General features: G+C 38.4%; 1 protein-coding gene across 1 annotated transcript; it reads right to left on the bottom strand.

Annotated features, from left to right (window-relative positions):
* Positions 1-2,589: 2,589 nt before the first annotated feature.
* tmigd1 (transmembrane and immunoglobulin domain containing 1) lies at positions 2,590-5,630 on the bottom strand. The gene is made up of 5 exons (XM_071521952.1): positions 5,342-5,630; positions 4,475-4,759; positions 3,714-3,817; positions 3,579-3,629; positions 2,590-2,658 (listed from the first exon to the last, which is right to left on the bottom strand). Exons 1-5 carry the CDS (start codon positions 5,628-5,630, stop codon positions 2,590-2,592), a joined length of 798 nt encoding a protein of 265 aa, XP_071378053.1.
* Between the last annotated feature and the right edge of the window lie 4,317 nt (positions 5,631-9,947).

A 9,947-nucleotide genomic window follows, 5' to 3' on the forward strand; every position in this document is an offset into this window, starting at 1 on the left:
CCATTCAGTTCAACATGAGACTGATCCCATTTCCACTGAGACCAAAGACCAGAACATATAACACATACTTATGAGAACCCTTGTGCACTGCTCTGCTCCCTCTTCATGTGACTCACTGCAAAATGATAAAAAGCTGAAAGAGCCCGTCTCTCTTGGTGAGGTGGCTTGATACTGCACTGCTGTGCTTATCTGGAAAATTGTACTTTACCCTCACTTTTATGTGACTTTGATTGGATTTTGCTTTTGTACATTGTCTTATGTTATCTTGATGCTCCTTTCTTGACCGGTCTTCCTTGAAAAAGAGATTCATGGTTAAACAAAGATTAAATAAAATAAATACATTGATATGGTAAATATACAGGAATCTGTCCTGTTGGACTTAAAGAGAGAATTGACACCCACTGTATAATGACAGCATGTAGCCTATAAGAAGACTGTATACTATGTGTATATATGAAGACTGAACACTGTAGAAGAAGACATGATTTACAATAATCTGTACATGTCACCCTACATACATTCAATATCTTTGTGTATTCAGTTTGAGATGAGAGCTGCCTCTGTCAGTTTAGCCAAACTGCACAAACGCCATACAGCTACTTGATCCAGCAATGCACTTTCTACAGCCAATGAAAACCTGTGCTGCTCATTCATCACTCTTACGTTGTGAGGCTGTTCATTTGCTCACAGTATTAAATCCTGCTTCTTTATTTATATACCTAGCAGTTTGGTATTGGGATTAGAAGAGAAGTGATTTAGAATGAACTGACCAGCAGATGTCACTAAGGAGCTACATGTGAAATGCTTTTAAACACCAAAATACTACTGTGCTTTGAAAACTGTCATGCCCATTGATGCTTTTTCATTAGTTGATCTAGGAATCCAAGGATGATTACATTAATATAATAAATAGGCAAGAGTATGGACCATCGTGGAAAAGTTTAATTTGTTGCATTTTTGTATTTGATTCTTCACACAACCCAATTACAAGTGAACCAGGGATTGTAAACAAAAGTCACATGGACTCACAAGAAAGTCATTTCATTGGTTGTCTGCACTCTTGTCTGCACTCTTTGCTGTAATTTGCCTTCTCTTCTCTTCATACCATTGAAGAATACATGAAGAAATAGCTGAATATGAGCATCAATTGAGACTGCAGTTTCCCCTTGATTCATTATGTTATATTAGGCTTTCCAACCATGAGTAGGCCTGACTGCTGGCTATCAGATGTCCACATCCATCTCCTTACACCCACAAAACCGTATGTTTTGGGGTTGTTTCCTGTAGTTGGTATGATTCCTTTCTCACTCCTAACCAACTGTTATCGACTTTATAAAGGATTTTTATCACTCAACACCTAGAGCTTTCCAGCATCGCATCTCAGAGAACGGGTTGGTGCATTGCACTGGCTCTATATACTATACATATATATACAGTATATATACTATATACTAAAACTCAGGATGAGTTATCAAGGCACTACCAACTGGCAACACTTGTGATGCAGTTAGAAAATAATGCTAATAATAATTCAGAAAGTTCAACTCACTGAGCATGTTTTCTATATCATAGCACACATGCAAAGTAATACTTCATCATACTGTGAAATACCATTTTCCCCCTACAGGGTGGCCAGTCCTGGGCTCCGAACGAGTCCATCTCAAATCTAACCCCTAATCCCTTAAATCTGCAACGGTATAATCCATTAGCTCTCAATGTCCTTGCCGTTTGTTTATAAACAGGAACGCCTTGTATCACAACTGTTGTCAGTAGGCAATGCCTTAATAACTCAAACTTAATTAAGGAATATACCATATCAAATGCTTGATTCAGCTCAATAAACAACATAGGCCCAATGCAATCTTAAGGCAAGAGGCATGAGTGATGCATTATGGGTCTGAGAGGTAAGCTGTTAAAATGTCACACAAAAAAGATTGTAGAGCAGATTTTGCATAATCGGAGAACAAGCACAACTTTTCAGGACCAAGTGATGGGAACGAGAATCTGATAAGAACAAATGTGTGTTATGAATTAGCAGGTATGAAGCTAATGCTAATTAACTATGTTAGCAATCATGCTAACTTGATTAGGCCTACTTACATTAAATTAATTCTGAATTATTCATAAATGAATCCATCATTTATTCAGTATTCTTAAATGTTAAAAAAAATAGATAATAAATAAAATTTACATATTTAAGAACTTGGATGAGGATATCTAGACATATAGGCTTAGCCAGAGCAAATAACACATTAATGCTACAGATGTCATTACATTACGTAGCAGCCTCTATATAATGAATACAAGTTTTATATTAGATTTTTTACTTTCAAACATCAATGAGAAAAAGTGGTAACTTTTTGTAGGAATAACCACAGTTGTCTTATGCTTTTAACTAGTTTTCTATCAGATATATGGCAAGGATTATAATGTTTTATGATACCTTGAGTGTATGGTTCATTTTATATGATTACTAGACATTTAACTTCACTAATGGATCATTTTAGCATACTATGGGCACTTTAATACTGTTCAGTTAAGACAGGTCTGTCTTTGCAGCACAGGCTGACAGGCTTGTGAAAACACAAGTCACTGAATCCCTACCAGCTCCTGGGGCGCTGTTCTGTCACTGACCCTGACCTCTGACCTCTGACCTCTCTGAGGAGGGCGCAAGGGGAAAGAGAATTGTAAATGAAGCATCACATTATTATGAATTACTGACTTTTGGACACTCATGTGAGCACTTGCGGATGACTGCCTGCCCCAGAAAGCTTCCGAAAAAGTAACAATCTCGGAGCCTCAAAGGGACCCAAGCATGTTTTTTGGGACCCAAGCATGTTTCACAATAAAAGCCTCTTCTCATTGTTCAGCAGACAGCTACATCTCTTATTTTCATGTGACTGATTATAGTGCAACCACACCTGTGCATTCTTGTCATACTCACTATCATACTCATTCAACACTGTGCTGTTCTCATTCTGTTTTATGTGAACCTGTTTAGGGTTCTTTTATTGTTTTAAACACAAGGACCCTAGACCTTGACCCAGGCCTTGAAGAAGCAACAATAGCTGGTGTGTGTGTGTGTGTGTGTGTGTGTGTGTGTGTGTGTGTGTGTGTGTGCGTGTGATAGTCCCTGTCATTCAGTCTCATTGACAGTAAATGTATAACATGATTTTAACAAGCCGTGCTTGTGTTGTTGAGTCAGGAGTTAAAGTTCAATAAAGATGGGGAAACTAGAAACTGTGATTTTGATTCTGAGCCAGAACTATTCAGACATATCTTGTTTCTTGTATTTTTATCTTGTTGTTTGAAATACGATGAAGAGTAACAAAATGCATGATGGTTTCCTTCAGGTTCATATTGCAGTCTTCACAGGTCTGCCTGCTATAATCAATAGACAGTAATATAAAACAAGACAAAGTCACAATGCACCAGACAGCAAACACTCTATAGACAATGGACTACATTTAGTCAAATTTTAATAAATGTTAAACACAATATAAAATTAAATACTGTATAAAGAAATATCCTCAGTCTTTTTAATACAAAAGAGGAGATGTTTTCATGGCTTCCCTCACTTGGTGGAACAGAGATGGCTGGTTGGGTGAACTGTGGATGAACTTCACTTGCTACAGCACTGTCAAAAGAGAATTAAAGCATTAGGTTTGGTGTTGGTGATCCAGAGTCAGTGAGTGTATTTTTATGTGTGTTACCTTTGTAATCTTCTTCCACCGTGAGATGATGGCCAGAAGGGTGGTGCAGGCCACCACCACCAGTCCTGCCACCATGGGCATCAGAGGGAATTTCATGGTCATGTCTATAGATGAGGAAAGTGTTAGATCCATGAGGAGGAAAATGAGACACCTGCTTTTTCTTGGATGCATATCATTGATTGATGTATCATTTCATGCATTGATTATACACAGCGGATAAGAGCTAAGATATCAAATAAGACTAGATGTGGCATAAGCAGAGGTGGGGACTCAAGTTAGACTTGAGTCACAACTGTAATTGCTTGAGACTTGACTTGCATTTTGGTGACTTGGACTTGGACTTGACTTGTACTTTTATGACTTGAAAAGGTTTGGAAAATCTTGACAAAAGATCTTGTGAAGATCTTGTGTTTTTGTAAATTTCTTACTTATGAGATTTGTTCCACCAGACAACTGAATTTAAATTCTGTTCTCTGAATTTCTTGAATTTAATGAAGTTGAAACTCACTACAGAAATCAAACTTCTGATCAACCAAGTGTTTATACAATTAAAACAGTATTGCATTGAAAAGTCCTAGATATTTTGTTTTCTTTAAGATTTTATACTGGACTCTAGATTTGCTCTGACCTGACTTGTTGTTCTACGTTTAGACTTGAGACTTGATGACATAGACTTGAGTTGGTAATCTACATTTAGACTTGGGACTTGGCTTGAGACTTGTGCCTCAAGACTTGAGACTGACTTGGTTACGTGCACTAACCATTGACAGTGACCTGGAAGATCTTGCTCCTTGTTCCATAGATGGGAGACACTGTTACGCACTCATATGCACCCTGGTGCAAACTCCTGTCCACCCTGTTGACTGTTAGCCGGGTTGTAAAGCCATCGCTGGACAGCATGAAGCTGCCCCTCGTCAGATCCAGCAGACTTCCCTCTTGTTGCCACGACACAGAAACAGGTGGATTGGCCCGGACATCACACTGCAGCACGAGCTCTGCCTGTTCTTCTACTGCGACCTTCTCCACTCCAGAGAGCATCGGGGCATCTGGGGAGGAAACATCAGGGTAAATATTAGGGCTGCTAAGTTGTTCTGTGTGGTGAAATGAGTGATTTTCATCAGAGTGGATTAAAATACCTACGTAATTGTCCTCTCAAGTGTAATTTTTCGGCCCAAATAAGGGATTCCTGATCCTGACCCCTTTCAGTCTAACAAAATTAATAGGGGTGCAAAAATTATTGCGTTTAACTACACCTAATGTTATCATTTTTGCAATGAAAAAGAATACAAAAATCGCTAGCCATACTTAGCTTAGCACTCCAGCATTTTGTGGCTTTGTGAAGCGAGGATAACCCAATACCTGCACTATTGTTGTTGTGCTAAATATTGTTTTTTAAATTCAGTAACCTGTTAAAATATGTAAAAACTTCATCACATGTAATTTCTACTTACATTATTTAATCTATTTTAAGAACAGAACAATTGGCAAACCAAAACCCCCATTCGCCTTCTCCATAGGCGAAAAAATAATGGATGAACAGAACCAGAAAGTGCCAAAATGACGACAACACCTAAGAGGACGATACATTACAATAAATCTGACACTTATTTCTCTCCTCTTTGACTCACAGGTGACATTCAGGGTGGCAGAGATGCTTGCACTGGCATTTCCCTTCAGCTGGCAGGTGAAAGTGGCATCGTTGTCTTCACGGGTGACAGGCGAAACACACACACTGCTGCGGCCCTTCTTGTTGTCTTCCTTCAGGTGGACCAGAGCCCCGTTCCTCAGCCAGACCAGCTCGTCCTCAGCCTGAGGCCCGGAGCCGCCTCCAGCCAGGCAGAGCAGGGACACAGTCTGCTCCAGCTCTGTCTGGACAAATCCCTCCATGCTAAGTGCTGGGTCAGACTGGATCTCCATGCCTTGGCAATGAGATGGAGGATGGGGAAGAAAGATGAACATTTAAGGGAAGGTTGACTAAACTAGTGAAAGCTTGGATTGCTTAAAAGTGGTAAAAAAAAATGAATGTTAGAATGTGAAAGCTGTCAGGTAAGATGTCAGACTTTGAGAGTTATGGATAACCTGAAGTGGAAAGAAGAGTCTCACCTAATGTCTGGATTACACAGTAGAGCAGAAAATGGATAAGAGGAGCTTTCAACATCATCTTCATTTTGCGTGTCCTTAAATCAGCCTGCAGAGAAGATAAAGATCATCAGAGAGAGAATCCATTTTATTTAAAATTGTCTGGCTCCAAATTCATTTAATCTGAATTTGCATTAATATATCACAGCTTCAATACTTTTCGACAGAACATAATATGTGACTATGGTCCTGGAACTAACAGCCAAACTCCTGCAGCGATAGATCCAGGTGAACCTTGCATCTCTGGTCATTAGCATAGTATGAGATTACACTTAGCGTTACACCAACTGCTTTACTCTAATGAAGAATAAAATCGCAAACATTTTCCAATCAAGACATTGACTTAATTGGACTTCTAGCTGCTTGTAAGAATATTTTAAGTTGTTTTCATCGACCTGGGTTCCTTTTTTGCTGTTTTGGCAAACAAAACTTTGCTCTGGTTGTTACTGTAACTTGTTAATCTCCTGCTCGGTCTTTGGAAGACTAACTTGTCAGGTTACTGATCATCCATGTCTCTCTACAATTCAGCAGGGACAAAACCTGCGTGCCTACATCCTATGTTTTGCTCAAACTCAACTCAAAATACAGGAAAAAAAACTTAATCTGCAGGAGCTAGAGGACAATATTACTTAGTTTGCTGAAAAATGTCAAAATTTCAAGTGTTGAACAATATTCAGAAAATTCACACAGAAACAATCCTTTATGCCTCCTCCAAAATGTCTTTAAAAGTTGAAACAGAGCTGCGCATTGGTGGACTAGTTGCCCGGTCGCCTGAAATATTCATTGTTTTTCCATTTCAACCTGAACTCTCGCCTCAACTCCTGAACATGAACTTCGTTGTCGTTATTCTTCCAGGTAGGCTAAAATTTTCTTAGGTGTAAAATTTTCTTTGCGTAAAACATAATAATAATTAAAAAAAAACCTCCTGTTTTTTTATCGTGTTTAGAATAGCTGGGATAACATATCTAGGATGTGAGATATTAAAACATGTAAACACCTTAAACATCATGTTTACAAGGGTATTTGGGATAGGGACAAGAAGATGCATATAAGCACCTCACACTGAAAATGACCTTTACCAGGATATGAACCAGTATCTAGAATATTCTGTTAAAGTAAACTCACTCATTGTTACATTATAGTTTCTTTCCACCAGTGATTATTGTTACTACACGTTAAAGACAGACTAAAATAAGAGAAAGCCATCTGTTAGATAGGGTTAGGCTCATCGCTGTGGCATTCCTGTTAGGGTCAGTTTCTACTTGCTGTCACTTATTACTTCAAGTGTGTCAGAAGACTGTAAGGTTGCCATAAGAAGACAATAAAACACAATTACAGTTCTACTTATAATAGTTAGAGTTATTATTTCTTCCTTTAATGGGTGAATGCCAGAACAGCAATATATGATCAACCCTCTCTGGATTCATGATAGTTCAGGCAGTTTTGTAGCCTCCTCACACATAAAAAGATGTTCGTTCTGAGATGACTGAAAGATGCTTACCGTAGAATTATTCCGTTTTTCTTTGCAGTTCGCTTCGCTGGGTTTCCGTTCTGAGGCTCCCTGTGTGTGAACAGGAGGATGTGGAGGACTGTTTGAATCCTGAATAGCCTTTATATGCTTCACCTACGCACAGGAGGGCACATTTTTTACAACTTAACTTCCTTCACCATTTCTAAACTAGCCTCCCATCATTCAGCTTGTCTGTTCCCGTCAACACCCTCTCACCCCCCCGTTCAGTTCTTTTATTGTGGCACACTTATAATGTGCAAACACTGGAAAGAAGGGAACTTCTTTATTGGTTATAGTGGCACTAAACCTCTTGGGTGTGGATGTAAGGATAAAAATGTAATGCACCTTTTACTGGTTTCTTTACCGGAATATTTTCACTTATTTTAAAATAGCACTGTATTTTCTTTTTTTATTATGAATGTATCTCAATTATGTGAGTAATAATTACATCATTTTCTGGGTTGACTAAATAAAAAAAAAAAAGCTGCTAATCCTGTTAACAGAACGGCAACAAAATAGACCAGCAAGGCCATAATGCATTGATAATGCGATTTGCTATGAAAGTTATCCAACAACATTAGTCATACAGACTTTGTAGAGAAAAATGTTGACGTGGAAATTCACACTAAATTTTAATCCATAGTTTAATGGATTATGAAATGGAGGGCATGGGTTAGAAAACTTGGAGTATCGATTGGTAAACCGTGGGCATGGGTATCAAAAATATGTATTTTTTTTAATCAATTTTGGGATGCCATACATTTTTAGAAAATGAAAATAATAATCAATAATTGTAAGTCATTTTTATATATACTCAAAAACATGAACCTTTCTTCTATGTACTCAAAAAGTTTGAACCCAAACCTCATCAGACTCTTGACAGCTCATCCTCAGATTCTCGTTCCAGCCTTTTTCAGCCTTGGATTCAGTTGTAACTGTGCTTGACACTAAATTACTCATTAGAGCATGTAGTGAGTGGTTGGTAAATGAGAACAAGTTTGAATTATAAATCCGGCTTTGAATCATAATATTCCTTAGTGTAACAACTTTAACAGGTTTTTCTCCCTTCTCATTTTCAATTTTCGAATGACTCACTGTGCCATGTGTGATGTAAAGGTCTTGGTGTGGCTCGGGCCATAGTCCAGTCTAGTGCTACATGAGGAGGAGAAGGAGGAGGTGAGGATGAGGATCAGCCTCAAGTGCAGAACTAAAGAGCAAAGGAGCAGGACACCAGTGGATGCAGCACTTGAAGACAGATGGGGAGCACAGGGGTCAGGTGGACAAACATACTGATATATGTGTGTGTGTGTGTGTGTGTACGTACGTGCATGTTTCTAATAAACAGCACTCCCTTTCTCACCCACTAGAGAGAGGAATTGACAAATCTACAGAAAAAGATACCTTCAGCTGCTGCTAAGAGACCCACAAATTATGACCACTGAATATTGACTTCAAAGATGACCATCACTTTTGAGGCATGCACACTGTCAGGTAACTTTGTAATCAGAATATGTTAAAAAAAAAAAAAAAAAAAAAAAAGGTTTATGGGTAGAGATGACTTCTCTAGTTTATGTAGTGATGTCAGTAGATTGTGAACACATTGAACATGCTGTGTCCCCTCTAATCTCGTTTTACAGTTCATAACAGGTGTGTTTTATTTTTTGTTTTTTTTGCGCTGCAGTGTTGTGCACTCTACTCTTCTTTATTACAGTAGTTCTAACTCATTTTCATTTTATAAGCCTTGTGATGTTATTTTATCTGTGATTTATGATTGAGTTTGCATGCACAGAGCCAGTTGTTGTGCCTAGTTCACGCTTGCTAATACTTGGTTGATGCATTTGCATAATATAAATAGTGGATTTTACTGTGCTGTGGTTTCATAAACATATTTTTGTCAACCAGTTTGTAACTTTGCTATGATAAGTAGGCTACATGAAAATAAAGTTAAAATTATAATGATTATTATCAGGCAGTGGATAGCTTCTTATTATTCTTACTGCTATTATTACACAGATTTTTACTTCCCTGTGTTTCTGCCATAACCCATAACACACACTTTAAGCGTCACTAGATTGTATATTTAGTAACCCTATATTCAATCTTTGACATCTTCTTAGCTTGCTCTCACAAAACCCCTTAAGTGTGTATGGTGCAGACAGATCAAAGGTTAGCAGCAATTGCGACACAGCTGGGGAAGAAGCATGTGCGCTCTATGTGAGATTGCACAATTGACCACTCACTAACCCTATGCACACACACTCACACACACACACACACCTGAAGCCTTTTCAGCTGCAACGGGTAAGCTGATCGCTCTGCTTGTGCCCTCTCATATTAAAGGTAGAGATCTGTTTGATCGTACAGACTTTGCCACAGAGAAAGGCTGAAGGTGACTTTAGCCTCGCTATTATTACAACTGATATAGATGTCAAACGTATACTTGAATCTGTGTCATTCATGGGGAGTTAATCGCAGATTAAATCAATATTATTGTCCAGGCTGGGTTGTTTATTAACATAAGGACGAGATAGCACTACCTATATCTTAGTGAATAAATGCTTAGGTTACAGTGTCTGTAAATGGAG

The sequence above is a fragment of the Centroberyx affinis genome, unplaced genomic scaffold (assembly GCF_046629955.1).
Source record: "Centroberyx affinis isolate AG114_WGS23_722 - 3 ecotype Tasmania unplaced genomic scaffold, CSIRO-AGI_Caff_v1 ptg000946l_1, whole genome shotgun sequence".
Taxonomy (NCBI): Eukaryota; Metazoa; Chordata; class Actinopteri; order Beryciformes; family Berycidae; genus Centroberyx; species Centroberyx affinis.

What these genes read in the sequence shown, in the direction of transcription:
- tmigd1 (XM_071521952.1), bottom strand. Translation starts at nt 5,630, where the DNA reads ATGGAGATCCAGTCTGACCCAGCACTTAGCATGGAGGGATTTGTCCAG. An exon ending in CTTCCAGGTCACTGTCAATG is followed by an intron (nt 3,818 to 4,474) that starts GTTAGTGCACGT and finishes CCTCATCTATAG; the next exon opens with ACATGACCATGAAATTCCCT. An exon ending in AGCCATCTCTGTTCCACCAA is followed by an intron (nt 2,659 to 3,578) that starts GTGAGGGAAGCC and finishes CGCCCTCCTCAG; the next exon opens with AGAGGTCAGAGGTCAGAGGT.